We start from the raw sequence: 23,915 nt of genomic DNA on the forward strand, positions 1-23,915 counted from the left end.
GAGAGTCAGCACGAAAATTGCTGACGACCAGAACGATGCAATTCTGTCAGGCACCGCGGGGCATCGTGTGAAAAAAACAGAGGAAAAACTATTAGTTCCGGCCGAGAGGGGGAGGGGGATGCCAGAGGTTCGCGGGGGTAAGGAAGGTACTCGTAGATGGAGAACGGCAGGGAGAGACTGGACTTCCCTCGCGAGAGAGCTCACCCTCGAAGGACTCGCGCGCCGTCTTTCACGCTCATTTCATAAATTCTAATTTATCGCCCGCGGAAAATTGGATCCGGCTAATCCCCGTGATCGATGCCGGCCTACGTTCACGTATCTTGTAACACGTCGATGCCTGTGATGCATTATCGTCGGCAGCACCTGGAAGAAAAATATTTCCACGGTTCTAATCGATTTCGCGGCTTGATTAAAAGGTGGCCTCTCTTAGCAAACGACGAATATAATTTCATTATGAAAAGAACTTGAGATTATAATTCCATGATATGTTGAGGCTATTTTGTTAGTTAATTATTTATTAATTACAATAATCTCAGAAAAATAATCTCTGCCACAAGAATGGGTTGCGGGAAACATTTTATCTTTAGCTTATTCTAGCCATTAATAGATAATTTCATTCTCGTATTTATAATCGTTCATAAATTTATTATAACTGTAACAGTATACATATATATATATATCCTTTTGTAATTTGGATAAACAACAAAATATATATATTAACGTAAGAATTTTAATTCTGCATAGAGTCGCAATTACAACAATCGCTAAGTGTTCGAAATGTTTTACGGAACATTTTAATCTGGATCTCAAAATTAACAAACACTTAGTGCTTCGTATACCTATCGAGTGCTATCAGTTTTTAATATTGCTGTGATATATCGTTTCGTAATTGCATTTGGATGCCAACTACCCTTTAAAATAAGCGCCAGCGTGACGAGATTGAGGGTAGTTAGCATGTATTCTTCGATTAGTCGTTTTCCCTTTGACTGTTTTTTTTTCTCTTCCCAAGTAGTTTTTGTCTCATGCCGTGATAGTCGCCGTTTTTTCTGCGTCGGCCAATTTTCGGGTGTGCAAACACGGCCCATTGTCGTGGCGCACGCGCCCTTGCCGTTCTCCGTCTCGTTCCGTCGTCACAGGGGTAGCATGGCTCAGAACGCACCCTTTTTTCGCCCTATTCCTCCCGTCTCGCTCGCTCTTTACGCTTCGTGTTTCGTCTCTCCCCGTTGATTGTACGAACGGGATTTAAATATGCAAAGCGACTTTTTTTCAACGCCGCGTCTACTTCTTCCCTTGTTTGGTCCGCCGCGCCCACATAATTACCGGGTGGCGGGAAAATAACGGACAAAAAACCGCGCGCGCGAGGAGCAAGCGAGCGGGACGCGGTGATGAGTTGGAAAAAAAGATAATAAAAAAGCCGAGCGAAAAAAAGCCGATATCACAATTAGACCGGCCGCACTACGGGGGGAGGCTGCGTAATGTCCCGCATAGCGGATAGAAAGGGGTAGTACGATTTAACCACGTGAGGGGTGCTTGCCGGAACTGTAAACTCTGACATTATGCTCGCCCGCTGAGTAGACTTTTTTTTATAGCGAATCACAAATCGACACACTTGTGTCTTGTTACGGAAAACTTTTTAGGTATGCGCGAGGATATTCCATTTGCTATTTTTTTTATACAGAAACAAAATATATTTCTGCTAAATTTATTCTGTTAAATAAATAGTTAAATAGACGTTCAATTATGATTTTCTACAAAAAGAATTAATCTGTTAATCTTTTAATGACTTTTAAATGACGGTATGCGATAAAAAATATGGAGAAAAATATTAAAAAGAATGTTAAATAAATAGTATGCGACTTTTGTACACATATGTGAATGCCATTTTGTAAAATATTATTATTATATATTATTCCATAATTTGTTTTTTTGACGTTACAAAAAATAAAAAATAGGGAGTTTTTTCAGTTTTTGCATAATTTCACCTTTAATGACAAATCTTATTTATTCATCCTTTCTAATATTATTTCATATAGAGATAAATTTGATCATAGAATTACAATATTACATTACAAGAATTTTAATAGAAACACAAACGATATTAGTTAGCGTTATATTCGATTTGTCTGCAGAAATCATTATCTTTTTTATCGACAATTCAACCGTTTCTATTATCCATTCTCTTTAGGTCCATATTGCCTTTCTTCTCTTTAAATTGTCGCTGTTAAAAAAAAAATCGCGATATGTATCATTGGGATTTTCAAGTGGTCGGTCCGAGAGAAATGTTTCGTGCGAGGAATTAATGTACAAGGTGTGTCGCGTGGATTAGTCTCATTATTATTCCCCCGAGCGAGGCGACGTCGTGCTTCAGGGTGGTAAAAAAAAAGAGAAAAAAAAAACGTCTCGGAAGATTAACGAGCGAGCAGCCCTTATGAGCCATCTCGACGCCTCGAAAACCGCGAGTGAGAGGGACGAGAGATAGAGAGAAAGAGACGGGGGTAGCGAGAGAGGAAGGAGGCGAAAGAAAAGATGGATTGCGAGGAGGAATTGGATATCGCAATTAAACAGTCCGCCAACCTTACAAATTGGAGGTTGAATTTTTTTCCTACTTTAGGATCGCCATCAGGCGTTGCTGCAGCCCTTAAAACATCGCGAACGAAGAAGGGGTGCGGAGAGAGCGGGTGCTCTCGTGGTACGAAAAAAAAATCCATAGGGGTCCCTCTGCGCTCATCTCTCTCGCACCGCAGCATCCAGCTCGAAAAAAAAGAGGGTGAAGCCAAAGCGAGTTGTGCGTGGCGTCAGGGGATGAGCGGAGGGGAAACTTACAAGGGTGGTGCTGATGGTGGTGGCGGTCGTGCTAAAGGCAAAACAAAAGCTGGGCGACATTCTCGGACGCCTTCGGAAACATGGCCGCTCGAGAGAGAACGTAGAAAGGAATTGCGATTGTCAAATTGACTGAGATCGATGATTTTTAAAACAGATGCGTCAAACGATAAAAATTATTTACGATAGTCGAGCAGATGGTTTCATTAGTTTAGGTTTCATTTATAGTTAATAGAGCGAAAAAGAGGGGGGGGAATATAAAAGAAATTTTATTATAGGATTATATATACAATACACAGATTGAAATAATAATAGAATAATTTAGAATTTTTTTGTAAAATATATGGCAATCTGTATATGACAGTACAAAAATAATTGATTATTACCTAGTAATTTCACGAAAATACGATGTAATTATTTTAACAATCTGTTTCTCTCATAACATTGCAATGTTACGTCTTAATTTTTAATGTAATGATGATGATTATAATTAATTATGCATGATGAATGTAGTTTATAATAATGAACATGTAGACATGCACAATATGGATTACACAGCATCCGAGAGTAAATAATTCACATAAGAGAACCACGCGATCCTATACAAGATTAGAAAATATCTTGATCAAACTTTTTTTGCAGCGGGCCGATAATTAAAAATTTATCTCCGCTGTGGCTTGCATTTATAATGGCAAAAAATCCATAGTGAGCGACCGCGCCCATCATATATAATAGATGGTCTCCCCTTCTCGGTCAACCTTCTCTCATCTCATTTCGCCGGTTCGACCAACCTCCACCTTCCGCTTCCATCCCTCCGACCTCCCCCGAGCACCACCCACAGACTCCAGCCCGCTTTCAATCAATATTTAAAGAATTGCGCCTTAATAACCGTCGTGGCGTCACGTAATGGCGGGCTTCGGCTCTGATGCGTCACCTCTTATAAGGGTCACGAATCTTTCTGCCTGTTCTCCCTCCTAAAGCTTTGCTCTTGTGAGTTATCGACTGATAATAATCAGATGCAACTGTACACGATATTGTTAATCGTTGATAACATTTCATCAATTATTGATAAGACAGTTCTCATATAAAGATTCTCTATATAGAATTATCTTATCTATTTCAAGTTATGTAATTTAAAAAATGCGCATCTCTTTCATTATGAAAAAGAAAAGTTATAAAACAACAAGGAAAGTAAAAAAGATATTTTATGTTTACATACGCGCCTAAAAATATGTGAACATATTGTTATCTTCAGACAAATACATTTTTAGATGTTACTGATTGTAAGTTTTAAAGTTTAATATAAAAAGTTATCTTCTAAAATGTTTTTCGTAATTGTTTCTCTCGAATAAAGCTTTGCGTGTAAAATATAACATACATTTGGATCATGTGTGATGCATTGGAAAAAAATATTTAAAAAAAAAACGATTTTGCTAAAATGTTAAAATATTTACCAGATACAGATTTGAAAGTAATTATGTTGGATTATTACCATCTAAATAATTACGCTTGGATGCTCAAGCTAGTTAAACTTTTTTGCAATATTATCTCTCTCTCATGACGCTTAGCATGTTATTATAAATTAGTATTATAAATCAATAATGCACGATAGGAAGAAAATTCCTCGTGAGAACAGTTGCACATGATGTTTATCGCAACGCAAATATGCGCGTTTGAAAGGAACTGATTCATCGGAATAATAATTGCTGAAATAATTATAGGCTCTATGCATTTCAAGGGATTTTAATTTAATTCAAGTACAGTTTGCGCACGTGCGCGCGTGTAATACGTGCGATAATAATATTTCTCGTGTTAATTGACATTGAATAACGTTACAAAATGAAGCATACAATGAACGGCACTTAAAAATAACTAAATACTGTGTCTCGTTTTTTTCCCTTAATAATTACCAAGGCAATAAGTCTGGGCACTTGTCGATGGAGTGCCAATGTAACAGCAATACCTGTAGATGTCGATAATACGTCATAACAATCTGTATATACAGTATTTGAGTGTGTCTGAGGTTTCCCTACTAATAAACGTTTCACGGTAAAATCTTACGTAAACGTGCGTTCTCCGATTACGTGAACTTTCACACAAGGTTCCACATTATAGTCGGCAAGCAGTCTTCAAGGTATTAATCTCTAAAACGCGCAAGAAGATGTTTTGTGCTAAAGTCAGTTCGAAAACTCCTGTAAAATTTTTCCTGATATTTACGTCATATGTAAATATAAAAACCTTATTAAATGTTTTTATCATAAATCTTTTTTGTTAGTACGACAGTAAAAATGTGCAATATCTGAGGATTGTTTTATTAGTCCGGTATCTGCATAAATCCGATAAAAATTTTAAAAATTATATAGAAACTGGTCAAGTAAGTGAAATATAATATTCTATAATTTATAACAAATGTAATTTGAAGATTTATAATTAAATATTTAAGAATGTGTTAAAAAACCGTGACGAAATTTTTGATGCAGCAAACTCTGCAATTAATGTTGCATCGATTGGATGAACAAAATATTACAAATTTTCAAGGATTAATCTGCGTTTGGCGGAACTTTCTGCATTAATATATAAACAATGACGTAATACCGCTGAGATATATCGCGGCACGTGTGATTTCGCTCGTTACTATAAATAGAACTTTCGTAGCATTTTATTTGTAATGAGAATATTAATAATATAATGATACAATCACATAATATATAATAATAATAAATCACATCTTTGACATTCTTATAGCTTTACTATACACTAAAAGCATCTTTGGTTTTTTTAATTTTTGAATCGCGCAAAAAGATTGTAAAATGATTTTAGATTATAATAATCAATCCAAATCATGCGCAATAATATTTGATACTTTCCAAACATTGGGTTACCGATAAAATGAGTTTATCGAGATTATACATACTCGGTGATCCGGCAGTATTCGACTCTGCAATTCACAGTCTCACAATCCACCCTCTCGCCCGCCATTCAACAAAGAAAACAAGAGCTAAAAATCTCCATAATATCCATAACGTGATTAAAGCTCTCTTCGTAACATCTCCAAAAGTCCACAATTCATGTTACCTTAAATACACTATGATATGCTCTAATTAACTTTTCATCCCGTATAATTAACTTTTCATCCGGCCGGAAATCATGTCAAGTGACGACTTTGGTTGAAACACTGCACCAAAGGAAGCATTGGCTATGGGGAACAATCTGTGGCCATAAAAATCTATTGTAGCTTCTATCTAACTTTCCTTGTCGTTGAGAAATTCCGCGAATTGAGGATCCGCGAGGTTCGCTATCGGGAGACAATAATGCCAACAAACGTTTAATCAAAATGATGAATAAATCACGGAAGGTTTGCAGATTCGACAATGCCTCGCTGGCAATAATCGTTTCGCGGTATAATAATAATATCAGTAATGATAATAATAATCGCACACGTGTGTTCGCAGACGATCATAGGAAAAGGAACGCGCAATTAATCGTTCTGCCGAAGTCGATCATTACGTTACCGTGTTACTTAACGATTGTTGTTCGAGGACTTCAAGTCGCTCGGCAGTTTTCGGGCAGCTTTTGACATAGAGCTTTCCGAAGATACGCGTGGTCCACCATTCGCGTGTAAGAAGGAAGCTTGACTGACGCGGGTCGCACTTTTAAGCGCGAACGAAAGATTCTTGGACCTACGTTCGGTTACAAAGACGGTCGTTCGGAACGATACCGCTCGAAAAGTGTCTGAAGAAAGTGCGGCCAGCAGTCTCAGCTTCTGATACAGCAACCGCGTTGCTTCGGTAATCATGCGGCAAGCAGATTCTTTATGTTCTTCGGCGTGTTCTCCTCGTTCAAGTGCTTCGTGGTGTAGCGAAGGGCGTTCAGAAGGCCCTCGCTCTTGCAAGGCGGCTGGTCCTTTAATAGCTTCACACAGCCTTTGACCTGTTGGATTTAGACCACACATGAAATCGAAGGAATATAGAGAAAGGAGTCTGCGGCTTCTTACTACGAATATTTTTCTATAATATTTTGTCTTCAAAATTAATTGTTTTTCAGTATTTTAACTTGGATGTTACAACAGTTTCAGTAGAAGTATTGTATTATTTATATAAATATGCATATACATTGCAGATATAGAAAACGGAATTAGGATTTTTAACATTAGTTAACAAATTTTTTTTCCTAAAATATTAGGTACGCCGAAATTTTTTCCGATACTTACATCCACATTCGAACCCTTTACAAAGGCACCTTGGGGATGTACATGATCGTAGAGGATCACCAGACCCACCATAACCCTTAAGACAAAGAGTTGAGTCTCTTCTCGTTGGAATTGCGCCAGCAGATTCCTGGTAGAAGATATTTCCCAAATTAGCTTCACGAAGAAATTCCTACCTCCCTTGAGGCAAGGCTCTCTCTTTGCATATTGATGGAAATAATACTTACGGATTTTCCAACATTCGAAGACACACTTTTGCCATTGTACCAAGCGTTTCTGTAATGTTTTCCCTTGCTATATCTTCGTTCTAAAAAAATAAAACACAGTTTTATAAGCAATAAATATATCGTTGGAAACGGAAACTTTGCTATCCTAACAAATATTTTTTATATAAATTTTTTGATATCTGTTGAAAAATTCTGCATTTAATAGGCATCATGTTACCATGAAATACATATGTGTACAAATTGAGAAGATGGTCTTTATTATTGGATTATTATTTCGTTATCGATTTTAATTAAAAGCTTGCATATACATCATGCCGTATTTATTTCTCTGGCTGATGTAGCCCATATAGAGCGCTCGGGTAATTTGAATCGCAGACCAGGATACCTGTCAATTTTCCAGTTCAGCAGAGCCATTATTCTCGTCGGCAATTTTTTTTCCCGTCTTGCCATTACATCGCATGTCGATCACGTAACGCGGTTATTTGTCATCCATAATCAATACGAACGAAAGCCCGCGATTCATTGTAACATTGTTGAACAAGTGTTCGTGCTGAGGTGATTGATAAAAAATGTCTTACAAAAAATGTTTCAACGAGATAGATAGGATTTAAAATATTACCGCTATATTTTATATTTACCTTTCTATTTCATAACATCAAAAATGTAAAACTGTATTGTTTATCAGATTCAATCTAAAAAATCTTACATTTCTTTATAGATAATTATTAATATAAATCGTAACAAAAAAATCATCAAGATAATATATTCGCGATATTTTAAAATACGATCGATCGAGACATATTATCGTTTAGTTTTAGTATATCGTTTAATTGCGATAAAATCAATAGTTTTACGAAAATAGGATTACAAGAACTAGATTTAGTTCTCCAATCGATCGGAATGATTAAGGGAGATATACCGAGAAACCGCGCCTAGGATACCGCGGAATTTCGTCTAATTGCCAGTTAGCATCTGGCCGGATCAATAATTGTCCGGGTAACAATGGGAGGTCGCGCGGACGGGAACAATGTAGAGAGGCGATACCACTTACGTCCATCAAGAAAGTAATGGTCGCGTGACTCAGAACTCGAAGCATGGGTGTCGCGTGGGCGTAAAACAAGGACATTCGGTTGGCGAGTTCGTTCCCGACAACTAGGTCCTTTTCGGCGTTGTCCTGGCGCGCCAGCGATGCCCTCGTCAATGTTCTACGATAGTAGCTGAAATCATTCTGAATCGCCGGCGTTTTCATCTTGTGTTCGTCAAACTTCAATACAAATTCCAATATCTCCGCCAATTGCTTGACTAGCGCCTGCTGCGTCTCCAGATGTTGGGTCGGTGAAAGGTTTCCCGAGCACAATTGTCCCAGAATTTTCGGCACGACCCTTTCTACACATTTACATATAATAAATATATAAAAATTATTACCAATTTTAATATCCAAATTTAATTATGCGAAGTAGAAATTTGCAGTAATTTAAAACAAAATACGTGCAGTAATTAGTCAATATTCATACATGTAATATAATACAATATTATGTAACCCAAAAACAGTACAGCATATAACGTAATAATATGGAGAATTAATGGTTACATATAACAATAATAAGAAACAAATAAATAACTAATCAATAATTTGAATTTAACGTTGTCAGGAATGACTTCTCTTTTGACCAAATTATTACCAAATAATAATATCAAAATATAAAAATGTAGAAGGTTAAATATTGCATTTTTACTACTCTACGTGACGTTGCTAAGAAAAATATTTACGAAAAATATGTCGAATCTCGAGATCAGTACTGTTTTAAAATACTTCTCCGCGTTTTGCATGTTTCATAATATAATTAAAAGTTTATGCCACAAATATGGCTAAAAGTATTTTTCGGATACATGGTGAAGCATTCTCAGATGAAGTTTTCCCAATATTCGCACCGATATCGAGCTTCCGAGAAGCATGCCCTCGTGTAATATCGTTATTTATAAAAAAAATTTATAGCGTCAATGTGATTAATGAAACGTACCAAGTTCCAAGGAAAACTCATAGAATCGTTTGAGTTTTGCGACGAGAGGTGCCACGGTCAGGTATGCTTTTCGCTGACATTCCTCCGTGGGTGCCGAAATCGCCTCTCTGATTTCTTTCCCGGCTCCTTTGTAACATTGTATCTCCTCTAAAATGGACTCCGAATTTTTCAGTACTCTTTGCACCGCCTCGAATGTCTCGCGTTCGAGGTCCGACGGTTGTGCGTCTGTAAAACAGACAAATAGGACAGTTCGCGAATTATCGACTCACATATGTCTCTTTACTATACAGAAGGTTTTGTTACGTCTCGCTATTATAAAAGAATTATATTTATTTTTTTTATCGTGTAGAATTGTACGTTATTATTTTATAGAATTTGATTAATATTTTTATCAAATATCTACATATTATGAAATCGAATTATATATATTATGCAAAATATTAATACACAATAAGTAATGCGAAAAATAGCATTTAGAATTAAGGTTAAAACTTCGCGAAAAAATCATTTGTACTCACTTTCGAAATCCAAGAAGACATCGTACTTCTGAGGGGTGCAACAGGTAGACTCATCTCGAGCCAAAAGACTCAAAAGCTTGCCCATCGTAAGTGTACAGCTTCTTTCGACGAGAGCCACTTTACAACGTGAAAGGCATCTGTAAGTCAAAGCAATTTACATGATGTGAGTTTTCATGCGATTCGACTAACAAATAATCATTTAATCATAGTGTGGCACTTATATAATACTGCAACATTATTCAAAAATATTTTTTTTAAGTCGTAGTTATTTTAACCAATTTAGAAACAGATTGTGACTATAGTGAATATATAAGTGAGTGGACACAAAACGCTTGTCATATGAAGTTAACTTTCAAGACTTTATTACTCGATATCGTACGGTAGATTGAATCCTCGATATTGTTCATTAAATCTAATTCTAAATCTAAACACTGAAATTAAGCCCGAAAATTCTAGAATATTCCACGTATAGAAACAATTCTAGCATAATGTATAAACTATGTATAAAATTTTCTTGCTAAAAGCACAAGGAGAGCTCACTGCAGGATTATACCTCGTAGATACCTACTCGCAGAATACTTGAAATATTAATCCGCGACGAATGCAAACTACGGACGGACGGTTTAATATGATTGAGTTTCTGTTCGAGCTTCAACCGACGAGTGGTAACTTGTCACTAGTCCGAGACTACAATGAAATTGAAATTTCAAGCTGTAGTCCGAACGTATATATTCACTCGGTATTACATATATGTCGAACCATTAATTCCGGATAGGCGACACACGCGCACGCCTGGACAGCGCGGATTAACGCGTATCCGCATCGATATCGCGGAATAAATGGATTCTGCGAACTCGTTGGCGGGGAGATGAATCCCGTTGATCAGTTTCCACGAACGGAACAACCCTCCCTTACCTGAAGCGTTCGCGAAGGGGTTCCATTCGGCTGTTCGCATCGACCGGGACACCGGGACCCGAGGATGACTCACGTGAGAACGCGCGATCGCGTTTTATACGCCGCGCTGGACCCGACGAGAGAGCACCACGTCCGGGAGGACCGAGCTCACCCTTGTCACTTGCGCACGAGAGGACTTGCGATCGGCTTTACGGTTTCTAAAATTGCGAACGGCGGGATTCCACCGTTCCGCCGTACCGGCCGCGTTATTTTCGGCCCGAAAGTACATTTCGCGCTTGTCATCTTCGGTCGCCGAGCCTCTCGGTTTCTCTCGGAGAAAATGATCGCATATACTGCGCGAAGATTGGGCTGCTGAAGTTTCGTATAATTACATTGATAGTTTTCACGATGAATCGACTTGAAATGTGATTTGAATTTAATCGACGCAATCCGATCTTAACAGCCGATCTTGTTTGGAAGAACAGTTTATGAAAAGAGCAAAAACTGGTTTTTCCAGTCAGTGACAAAATTGATATCGTTTCATTAAAATTTCCATCTGAAAGTTGATATTAAAAGATCATAAATACGCGCACTTTATAGCTGATGAGAAATTATTTTCTGTTAAAATAATAATCGATTCGCCGAGGTCTTGAGACGATTGAAAGCTGGACTTTAGGACGTATAAATTTCTCAAGTATTTATGTACTTTTAAAAAGAATTGATTAAATAATGAGCAATATATTGTGGTATAAATATATGCTACGTACAGGTTTATATAAAAATGATATATTGCTAATAATAATAATATCGCTGTACCGATTGCTTTACCAACGGTAATACATAATACATTTCATCAATAACTGCGGACAATATCGATGCGCAACGTAAATAGCCGTCGAGCTGCAATGTAAAATAAATGTTTGCGTTTGACATTCCACTGGAACAATTTAAAACAAGGGCGTGGTATTTGTTGCGATATTTGCTCGTATGAAATTATTCATGTTTCTTTTTATATATATCCGCGTATTTCCTTTCCCCTCCCCCCCGTAACATATGCTTTTGACAAATATCAAAATGTGCGCTTTTAAAAACATATCTACGTCTTTAAATCGTAAACAAAAGCATATATTCTAATAATAATTGCGAAAAAAACAACGAAATTATCAACTTTCTAATTATCAGTATATAGAAAGGATTGCGCTCTTCCAAAAAGTTTCAGAAATATATTAAGCTTTTCCATAATAAACATAAAACACACGATAGAAGTGGAGAAAATTAATGATATTAAAAGTCATCTTTTTTGTTTACTATAAAATTTCAAAGCCTTATCGTGCAATTAAAAACGTATAAATGCACTTGCTGCATATTGTTTACATGAATTATTAACGAGTTTCCATGACGTCTCTAACTACGGCGTTAATATTCACAAGAGTACTATGTGTTTTTCGGATCCCAACCTAACGCGACATTCTCATATCATTACGCTAAAACAACAAACCGGCAACTCATTCAAAATAGTTTTCTCAACATTCGATGCCAGAATTCTTGTGCATTCGCAAACGAGGAATAGAGTTCAAAGAACGTGCACACCAAAAACTTCAAGCGTCTCTCTGATTGATTGATAATACGACTAAATCATTGCGCACATATAATTTTTAGATTATAATTACAGTATCATATAAAAATCTCGACCTCCAAAATACCACGTTTTAATTCTTACGTATAAATAGCTATGATATAAATGGCAGATCAATTTTTCAAAAGACGGGTATTCAAACAAATCCGGCTTGAAAGCTTAGTTTCATTAACGCTGGCTATATTTAACTATATTATCTTCATTTCTTGCGTAGGTATTAGAAAGTGATGGAAAGCAAAGTTTAGCTTAGTTTAACTGTTAACTGACGTAATTTAAAGTTAACCAACGTAAACAAAAACAGGAACGTTAAGGAATAATGTCGCTGGATCAAATAATATTTACAGTGTCACAGATTGACGAGGTCGTTGCGATGTTTTCCATCTACTTTCACACGAGCGTTATAGGCTCGGTGTCAGGAACTCGAATCGTGGGGGTCGAATCTTGGCAGCAAGCTTTTACGAGGACACGCCGAGAATTCCGAGCGGCGTTAATCGCGTGACGTTTGACAGGCTCACCGTCGCGGAATCGCGGCGTAATCGGCGCCGACGGCGCGAACACATGACGGCGACAGGTGCACACCGAATAATGGGACGCCGGTGGGAGCGTCACGGGGTCAACGAGCACGCGAGACGGGTGCAACAACTGTCATCCGGTGGCCGGCCATGTTGTAGGTCGGGGGGTTGCTCGTGCTAGGAGCGCGAGTCCTTCCCTTATTTGGTAAAACGGCGGCGGCGGCGGCGGCGGCAAGCTCGTGCGCGCGGAAAATCGATGGGGGGTTGCTTTGTGGCGAGGGTAGCGAGATGGCGCTTGAACGGGGGGGTTGCCGAACGAGTATCGAAATATCGCTCTCGTGTAAATTTAGAAGCTGCAAAACAAAAGGTAGCTCGAGGCAGCGAGGGACGATTTATCGAACGCAGGAGAAGACAATTCGATAGATACGAGAGAAGATCGGAGATCGATAACGGAGGGAGTCAGGGGAGAAATCACGATCCGGACAGTTACGGAGGGGACTGTGAGCCATTCCAATACCGATATCAAGATATATTTCAGAGGCTTCTCCCCGTGAATCTGTCACGATAAATTGCAGAACTTATTTAGACGGCCACTTTACTTTAACCGCTGAGCCAGAGGGTCGCGCCTAGAATTTTTGTTTCAACTTTCATAGAGGAACAATCTTTCAAACTAGAAACGTATTTGCAACCTGATATAAAAGCAGAAATCTTGATCAACATTTTATACAACGTTAAAAAGAAGAAATTTTTTTATTAAGATGGCTTTATTTATATTAAAAAATTGTATAATTTGTATTTAATGTTAAATTTGATAAATAATCTAAGATTGAATATTTTCCTTTCCTTTTGAGAACGCAGAGCGTTGATGTACGCAGCCTCTGCGGTTCTTTCTCGCTAATCCTCAAACCGATATCTTAATTTCAATCTCGCGATATTTTAGTTTCAATTAAAAGATCAATTTCAATATTTATTCAAAAATTGTTTCAAGCAAGTTCAACATTGCCACGACAAAACTCGCAGGCATTCAAACACGTGTCAAATGTGCATCCATCTATTTAATGAAGATACTCTGTTTTGCGATCAGTGTGCTTTCACGTAATGAAATCTTTGATAAGAGAGAAATGGTAGCGCGCACAATAACTGCGAATAGTATTAGAATACACAACGGAAACGTTTCGAAACCTGGGGCGCAGTTTCGTACACATTATCGATTCTACGGCGTATACAATGGATTGATTCGCCGTCTAATCCGAAAGAACTGATATCCCTCGCGAGACCGTTATCCCAGATAATAATAAGATTGATACACGTGCGGGAGATGGGTATAAATGCCGAGTGGTCGATACCACGTGCCTTGCACTATTACTATCGGCACTAATACTACTACTTACTCATTTCACGGACCAACAGGGTAACGCCGACGTCACGTATAAGGGTGACCGACGTCGCTCGGGGTGGACCGAGTCGCTCAGGGGGAAGATAATCGAATTAGCATTCGCGTCGCTCGGCATCGCACTAGCTCGCACCGATGCCTTTGTGGGTCAACGCTCGTCGTATAAACAGACATCTTCGACGTGACCGATTTCGATTTTTCATGCCCTACGGAAATCCTGCGGTAGCGATCTCCCACCGGGTGCTCTATGACCATTAACTTCTCCGTTATAATTGATCGAAGTTCGATTCCATTATTTCTCACGCGACAAAGGGAATTATAGAGAAAGCTTTTATAAATAGAATCCGATCGTCAATCGAATGAAAGAGAAACTAATTCAAAAAGAGAATCTCTGTAGTAAAATAAATGGCTAATGACTTATGATTTAATACGACTTGTGTCATATATAAATATAATTTGCAACGTCAATCGCAAGTCCTTAAGCTTCATAGATTTTTAAAACAGTGAATTAATCACACATTTGTACAAACCTAAAATAAAAAAAAACACAAAGAAATATATAATAAATACATAATACATAAATTTTAAATCTATGTAAAGAGGTAAATAGACGTATTTTATTATTTTATTCTGCATAAGCGATTCTTATAAAAGATAAATAATATTTAATTTGATTCTTTATATATTTGAACATTTGATTCTCAAAATATCTTTAATTCAAAATAGTTAAAACTAGGTCTTGATTCCTTTTATATAAAAGTAGTCCATGCCAGAAAATTTATCTCAGATCTGTGAATATTACATTATTCTTGAGTATTTTAAAAGTAAAGAGTCCAAATATATGAAAGGAAAAGTTCTTTCTTTTTTTTTATTCGATTGAGTGTCAGCTTTGCTTTTATATTCTTTGTTTGCATGCCACATGCATGCATGACATTCGCTTCATTTATTTTTGACTTAAGCATAATACAGTATATTGAAAAGATTAATAGCCTAGATATATTTTATTATCATATTACTAACTCATATGCATATCTCATTCCATATTTTGAATTAAGTTTGAAAATATTTGGGGTAGGCCTCTTTAATCAATTAAAACAAAGTGTATCAAACCCTCTTGTTATACATAGTCCATATCGTACACATTTGCAGTGACGTGTGTTCGCAATTGCAATGAGCGACTTAAATGTTGTTGCGGGGAGATTTTTGCACCTCTTTCAATACCGCGATTGGATAATCGTCGGAAACTGTGGGTGAGGATAATCGACGCCTATTAAAGGCCTTTTTGTGCATCAATTCCAGCAAATCAATTGAGATCTCCCCATCGCTATATACAACCCTCTAGCCTGACATCACTTCTTGCGCATCTACGCGATGCGACGCAATAATTTTACGAACCTTAAGTCCCTTGTTTATCAAGAGCCGCTGTACAGTAATTTGATCTCTTCAGCTTTCGATTACATTTTACATTAAATACAATTTTTATTTTTGGCAGATAAAATTCATAATTATTGAAAGAAAATTTTTTGTCGGTGCAAATTGTTGTCTTGAATTAAAAATAAACAGGTTTTTAAGAAATTATTTTTTTGAAAAATATCTAATTCTATAATTATTGGTAAATTATTCGACGTATGCAAAAAAGTGTAACTAATTCGTCGTACGCGTTTGCACTACAAAAAATTTTGATTTTTTTGTATGACAAAAGTGCAAACACTTGTCATACAAAATAAATATAAAAGAAAACGAAGTCATCTCTTTTTTGTCTGAGTACGTCATCGTCAGGGCATGTGGACGATATAAATGTCATCAGGCGTAGCTTCACAAAAAATATCGTTAGTGACTTGTGTCTACAATATGTAGGTATATATGAGAGGAAAAAAAATCTGGTCGTATATCTTTAAAGAAGATATATCGGGGTTGGAAGTTTATCCGCACCTTCATCGAGTTAATGAGCGTCGCGTTAATTAAAATTTCCATGTTAATTACGGTATGCTAAGGAGGAGCAAAAGTTGCACCAGAACTTTATCAATATTGATTTATAAATATGAGGCATAATTTTTCTTTTAATATTCTGCAGTCGTTTAACGCGAAGTTACCGAAACAATTTTAATTCTTTATAATAGTTCCGACATCTTTCGTTCGGGAGAGAGGCGTTCAGCAAAATGTCGCTTTTTACATAGTCCTTATAATGTAACAATGCAAACAAAAGAAAGATAACATTCTACTTTTTTAACTATAGAGAATCAAATTTATGAGACAAATAGCTCTACTTTAGCATCTAAGAATGCTTCCATGTATCCGCTTTATCTTTAGAAACTATATAGTAGATTTGTTTTGATCCTTTTATTAAAATCACCAATTTAAACATCTTAATTTCCGTTTCTCTCTGAATGACTTACTACGCGCAGTTGTCCTCTCCCATTATGTTTCCAGTCACGAGGTCGCCCGGACGAGGACTGATGCGGTCCTGACAAACGTGTCCGAACACCGGCACGCATTAGCGCGCGCGCTTAATATGGTAAACGTGCACGCGGCTGAAATGTCATCGAGGTACGCAAGAGACAGTGTGCTCGGTGCGTGTCTCCGCGAGGACACGACGTGCTCGTTAAATCGTACACGCGCGGACACGACACGCAGAAGCGCGCGTCTTCGCGGCCTAAGAGCGTGGCTTCCAGCCTCCCTCATGGTGTGTGACCCTGCCCTCTTTATCGATAGAGCGTAATTATCGGGGTTGACGAGCGGAGACGAGAACTTGATACGTCCGATAAATAAAGGGAACGGAGGGGATGCATTGCGATACCGTGTAGTAGTCGGTTTTCCTTAAGAGAGTCCGTAAAAGCAGTTTCGAGTCGAGGAGAGAGTTACCGGCGGGTCTTCGATTTGCTGAAAAGGCAAATTGCACGGCTCCTACGGACTCAAGATAGCGATTTGAATCCCAAGAGACATCGTTGCCCACTTACGGCAATGATTTTAAAGACTATTTATCGTAGAAGTGCACGGTTGAAAAAAGCCTCTTTGAGGATACCCTCAAAGGAAACTCATTACGTTCACGTCGCTGATAAGCTCGAAACGTAGATAAATACGATAGAGATGTAAAGGAAACTACAAGAAAAGATTCTCCGTTTCCTCGTAGGTCTGGCTATCAAGAGACCCAAAAATTTTATCTAACGCATCTTCAAGAATGGATTTAACAAAACTTGTTGTCGTTGTTTTAATTTGATTACCAACTTAGTATTGCGCGACTTAATTGCATCTTCCGATAAGAAAGTCTCTCACGTCCGTTATAGGATAATTACATAACGATTACAATTATGCGGCGTTTCTCCTCTGTGATGGTTGAAAATAAACAATAATGAGAACGAGAATAGCCACGGGAAGTCGCCGAGGAAATGTAGTTTCATACCAGTGATTACTAATTAATTAGGAGGCGGTGAGTTCAAAGAGCGTATGAATATTTGCGAAGCTAAACGCGCAATAAGAATGCACATTGTGAAATTAATGACATAATATGCTATTATTGTTCTACATGACTACAAACAGAAATAATCTGTTTATTATTCCGGAAAGAAAAGTATGTGACTCTGCGATCGCCCAGAAATGGATCGCAGCATTTTTCTGAATGCTTACGCCACTGGCCAAGCAGGGGGGATATCGTCATATCCCGGACGAAGACAGGAAACCTCCAAGTAAAATCCCCCTCCGGTCGTACGCACGTATGCGTCAACGAGCATCGGCGTACGTTTGATTGTAAATGAAAGCAGGAAAGAAGCGAAAGCGGAGCGATGAATAGTGAAAAAAGTGCGATTAGCGCGAATATTTCTCATTGATAACGGGGAAAGCGATTGCTCGATTCAGAATGAAAGCCTGAAACGTTTCATTTGAATGTTTAATTCCGATTGAAATGTCGATTTAATTATATCAATTAAAAAAAGAAACGATCTCTCTTTAATTTAGGACGCTGGATATCAAAGCGTGCGTCTTTGTTCGGTAGGAGTGTTGTTAAAGTCGAAGAATTATAGGTGTATATCACGACGAACGTTAACTGTCATTTCGGTATTATCTGAAATCACATAAACGTCTTAAGCATGAAAGCAATAAATTACAGACGTGCTGGGATTGACCCAGAAAATCGAAAATTGCGGCACAAAGTGGATTCGTAATTGGAGCGAACGGTCCGCGTGGCATTATAAAATGTTAAAGCTCTGACTGCACGCATGGTTGCTGCGGTCTAATTTTACATATATATATGTACACCAAGTTGCATTTGAGATTCCAGGGACACGGTATCCGTTTCAGTACCCTTAACATTTAGCGCATGACGTAACGCTGATAGTTACCTTATCTTACAGCTGTCGAGCAGATAAAATATCTTCCATTCTACATTTCACGTGTAGCGCATCAATGAAAGATATTCTTTATTATGTCTAGGAATGAAAGATAATACAGACCAGTGTTGTCCAAGCTGAGTATCTTCGGTTCTCAATCCAAATATTAGAATACCGATTATTCTGGCTATTATTAGAATAAAATTCGCTAAGATAGCTTCTCAAAACGCACTGCAGTTTTGCAGGTGTTATTTTATTTTATGCAATTAATTACAAGTAATGTCTTGTTTAGTTATCTCACGCTTAAATAAAACGGACAGTTCGTGTACAGTTCGGATGTTGAAGTTTACTTGCGTTACAAGTGCTCCGGTTTTCGTCTCGCGTCTGGCAAATATAGATCATACAAATGTGTTTAAAAGCGTTTTCCGATATCCGTGGCGTTCTTCGGAATCAACAAGTACGTCGATCACTGTATATTCGGCGTATTAATCTCGCGATATTTGATTTTTCGAGAGTTTTCAAAATTGCTAGGCTTTCTGTTTTTTCCGCTCGCTCGCCAATGGTTGCGTAATGTCGTGATACATATAATCTCCGCGCATACTGCATGTTCCGCACCGTTGAAATTAAAATAATGTCTCAAATATTTGTTTTAACTTCGGGTTTGCAACTAAAATACGTTTCTTTAAAACTTTTAATTCTTCTAGTTTATTATAAATAGATATATCTTGTTTCACTACAAGAAAAATGATCTCAACTAGCAAACTTAATTCCAAGTGGAAAATTAATGAGCTGAATAGCACGTTTAGAGAATCGATTTTCGTCTGGCTTTTTTCGAATGGCCCTATTATACGGAATTTTCGATGATACCATCCGATCGATGAAACATGCCGGCAGCAGTTGACGAATCTGCGCTTATGCTTTCCCCTTTCCTAGCGAACGATCGAATGACCTACTTGTTAATTGTCGGTAGGTGCGCCCACGCTCTAATTAACGGCAAAGACTGATGTGGCAATAAATAATTCAATTAAATAATTCACGATTGACCTGCGGTCAATAACAAATGCATGTGTAAAGTTGTAAAAGTATCAGCTTGCAATTAATAAGGCGTTCCGAGATTCAATCGATGCGTTTCGCGGAAGAAAATCTTAATTGAGAAGTTAAGTTTCAACCGTTAGACGCAGGTTCTTTGCGCGTTGACGTTTTAATTCAAGCGAAATGGAGCGGAATCGAGAAGACGAGCAAGGCGCTCGTAGAAAACAAACGTTGTCACGTCTGAGTTAGTGATGAGTATAACATCCGCTGTCGTTGCATCATGATTACATTTACGACTGACAGCCTTATGGATGATTATGCATCAAATGCGGTTTCCAAGTTCAACCCCCCCGGTGCAGAAAAGCGATCTAACAGGAAAATCATCCGGCTATTCCACGTTGCCGGTGATGTTAATCGCTTCAGCAGATGGGGTCTTTGCAAACGATGTATGACCTCGCTCGAATCAATCCGCTCGTTTCGAGTTTCGCGGTTTCCTTCGCGCGCGCGCGCGATACAATAAAAAGTCCTTTCTTCACAAAAGCGACAATCGCTCGGTGTAAAGCTTGTGCTTGTTTTAGCGCATTAACACTTTGCTACATAGTATCCCATATATAGGACACCTATCTTTGTGTAACAATTTTGATATCTTTTCCTGAGATAAATATGAATAACATAAATATATCTAATTTTTTACACTAGCAATAAATTATAAAATATCAACAAAAATTAGAACTTGAAAGAAATTATGCTGGAGAGAAAAAGGTAATAAACATGTCCTGAAAATCTTTACATTAATGTTTTTGAAGTTACTGATTTCAAATCTGCACTCAAATTTTGAAATTTTTAAATAGCAGGTCTAATATAGTGGCCTAAAAAGCATTATTAATACTTTTAAAGAATGAAACTGCTGATATGTGACAGCGTCTGCGTTGAATATTGATTACGTGAGAGCCGTACAATGAGATCGAATGCATTCCACACATTGCGTTCGTGCGAACATTAATTCGTCGAGATATTCCGGTAGAGCTGAATTAACCGCCGGAATTAACTCTCAATGTGGACAAATTTTGATTTATTTATCTTACATCGTATTATATCGTATTAATTAAATGTTTCCCGTGATGCATCGTCCTTTCTCTTGTTCTAAAGCAGTTAGATTCTAAATTACTAGTTTTTTTATCGGAACAAATATGCTTCTCATTACTGTGCAAAATCAGTGCATCAAGTTCTATTAATAAGTTTTCTGCTTCCGTAATTATGTTAACTTTCTAATATCTTTCTACTTGAAAAACAGCGAATGAAGGAAGTTTTCCATAAAATGGCAATGAGAAGTTTCTCTCTTTAAATTTGAAATTTCCCCAAAGCGTAGGAGAAACGTGAAGAAGCCGGATCTCTATCGCTTATCGGTATGTTATAAAGCTGAAATTTACAATTCCACGTGTATTAAGCACAGCGTCTTCTTTTGCTTTCGTGTCTTATCCTTCGCGTGCTCGAAGCGAACGTATATGTATTAGGATTTACCTCTATGTGAAAATTAATTCCACGAAAGTCTGCTATACATATAAATCCTACAAATCACTGAATATGCAAAGATTGCGGAACTGAAGAATACGTCATCAAGTAAATCGTGTGTAAATCATTCAAGCGAAAATATATGATCGAGCAGCGTGTCGATTGCTATTCAACATCAGTACAATTTCAAGTTCGTGAATCATTTCGTGCATGTATTATGTATTTTGTGACATTGAAAGATTTTTATCGTGACACACACATCGGAAGTGGTACTTTTTATATTATATAAAAATAATAATAACGACAATCGTTGATACAACGTTATCTTTTAACCGCATATTACGTGCATTATTTTTCTGGAGATATTTATCACGGAATAAGTAAGACGCATTATTTTGTGAGGCTAAGAGCTGGCTTAGGGGTTACCGCGATAATAACGAAGCGATAAAAGTATAATCCGTATTTTAATCGGACGTATACGGGCAGCACGGTAAAATTCAGGAACAAAAGAAATTTTTCAGAGAAATTATTAAATTGCATTTCGCGATTTAGATTGGTCAATGAAACATACGTGTTTCTTGATATTTTTAAGATTAAGAAAACATAAAGACGTAGATGAAGTAATTAAAGCTTAATGAAGTAATTCATATCGTTATATATTATCTTTACATGTAATTATGTTATATTTCCTTTCAAATCATATAAATCTCGCACGTTCCAACCGTGACATTTACTATTCAAACATTCGTCCCAAATGACAAACTTATGGTATTCGCACAGGATGTACACACGAAGTACGAAGAAAAAAATTATTTACCTTCAAACGAAGCAAGACGAGCCGTGACATTGTTATAATTGAGTCATTAAATGAGACACGGTTAGACTCTTTCACGAGGAGCCACCAAATGCATCGCTCTTCTTCGTTAATGTACTCTTGGTTAATGTACTCTTCCGGTATCCTGGGCCAGACAGGAAACCGCACCGAGAATTCCCAAAAATGACTAATTTCGTCTCGTAGCCGCGAAAAAATTTCGTGTCGCAACAGATAACGTTTTATCACGTGCACAGACCACACACAACGTGCCCGTGGGCTATCGCAATAATGGTTCCCTTGTGTCTCTAATGTTTACTCAAACGTCCGCGAGCGTGTTTAAAATCATCGGTCCCACTTGGCCGCAGCGGAGCATCGATCGAACCGATCCACCGCTCGGCTGCGCGCTTCTGTCTCGTGAAGAAGTTTTAAAATACGCCCGCGATGACTTGTCGCACTTTCGCGATGAATTTCTCGTCAGGGGGGAGAGGGGGAGACTTCGAACGGTGTCTCCTCGATCTCACCAGCGAGTCTATAATTTAACTGACGTTTGATAAGGAGGGAGCAAGGTTCGGGAAAGCACAAGTTCTGAACGCTGAACTTCCGTACGAACGGTAGGACCGTAGATTCGGCCTTCGCACTCGACGGAGTGCGACGATCGATTTTTCGAAAATACCGCGGCAGCCGACTGTGTATATACTTTTTTTCTCGATCAACTCGCAGCACGACGCGGGGCACGGCACAGCACGGCACGGCACGGCTCTCACGAAGGTTGTTACACCACTGTCAAAGCGACGGCGTGCAAGCAAACGCCGAGACAGTTTCGCTCCGCGCGGCCAGTCAGCTAGACGCCCCCACTCTCGACACGTCACTGCCTCCTGCAGCGTGGATCCACACAGCAGCATCGCCGGTGTAATACTTACATTCTGCCGTGTCAGAAAATTCGCGATTGTACATAAGAATTGCGCGAAACTTAACACTCATTCAGCACGAGAGACTGCGGCCATGTGTATATGACTTTAATTCCATTTAGCAAATCAGCAGCTTTACTTATGTCCCAAAAATTACGTCGATTCTCTGAATAACAACGCTCCTGAAACGCTTCATGATTCATCAAAAATTGCATCCCACGCGTATCAAAGATAAACGAAAGATATCGTTGTTGTTCCAATTTAATTTTTTTATTTACAAGATTTTTTATAGAAATCACAGCAAATGCTTTTTTTTAGGTTTATTATAAATTTGATTATTGCCAATATGTCATGTACGAATGCTGTAAAATTCGCTGGAAAACTTTCTCTCTAAAAATGCAATTATCTACAGCAGGGGAAGATTCAACCGCTTCGTCCGCTTCTATCTAATGGCTTATCTACTTCGATCGACTTATCGGAGCATATCGCATAACTATCGCATATTAGCGGATCAGCGCCGCAGAAAAGTACGTCAACGATAAGAATCGCACGTCAGAAGGGCAATGACTCATGAAGCGGCGGGCAAATGTGAAGCTGGTTGTCCAGCTGGCACGTAAATACCCGCACATGTTCCCGTCAGGTGCACATGACAACGCGGGAATTCGTTCGTCGAAAGAAAAATTTAAACGGATAAAAATTTACAAGAGATTTTTTGAAATAAATATTTTAGATAGTAATCATGCGATAAATTCATTGACGTATGCGGAAGATCGATTATTGTCTTTAGAGCAATTTAAAAAACGTAAATAATTATAATGGATCGTAACAGCGAGCGCGAGCGGCATTTAGCAAAAGGAGGAACAGGATGATTAACTTAACGATCCATTTTAGAACGGCGCGATTCCTTTTGTGCCGTAACTTATTTGTGACTCACGCATCGTGTGAGACTATACAGTCGAGTCATTATTCTCTGTAACAGTGACCTTACTAGTGCGCACCTTTGTGCAAATCGAATCTGTTATAGCACTTTGATGTGTGCCTGCCACGCCGCAGCTTTTTGTTCCAATTTGTGCAACTATGGAATTTCTCTCTCTCTCAG

The 23,915-nt window shown here is 38.1% G+C and overlaps 1 protein-coding gene across 4 annotated transcripts; it reads right to left on the reverse strand.

The window, feature by feature from the left end:
• Positions 1–4,547: 4,547 nt before the first annotated feature.
• Positions 4,548–22,703, reverse strand: LOC143898040 (CYFIP-related Rac1 interactor B). 4 transcript variants are annotated; one of them, XM_077407082.1, is made up of 7 exons: positions 21,912–22,703; positions 9,794–9,930; positions 9,276–9,500; positions 8,306–8,640; positions 7,255–7,334; positions 7,031–7,157; positions 4,548–6,750 (listed from the first exon to the last, which is right to left on the reverse strand). In XM_077407082.1, exons 2-7 carry the CDS (start codon positions 9,876–9,878, stop codon positions 6,613–6,615), a joined length of 990 nt encoding a protein of 329 aa, XP_077263208.1. In that variant the 5' UTR covers positions 9,879–9,930; positions 21,912–22,703; the 3' UTR covers positions 4,548–6,612. The 4 variants fall into 4 exon arrangements, with proteins under 4 accessions (XP_077263208.1, XP_077263209.1, XP_077263207.1 ...); XM_077407083.1 differs by lacking the exon at positions 21,912–22,703 and adding an exon at positions 12,666–13,001; XM_077407081.1 differs by lacking the exon at positions 21,912–22,703 and adding an exon at positions 10,709–10,856.
• Between the last annotated feature and the right edge of the window lie 1,212 nt (positions 22,704–23,915).

The sequence above is a fragment of the Temnothorax americanus genome, unplaced genomic scaffold, assembly GCF_048541705.1.
Source record: "Temnothorax americanus isolate GAGA-0224 unplaced genomic scaffold, ASM4854170v1 Scaffold22, whole genome shotgun sequence".
Classification (NCBI taxonomy): Eukaryota; Metazoa; Arthropoda; class Insecta; order Hymenoptera; family Formicidae; genus Temnothorax; species Temnothorax americanus.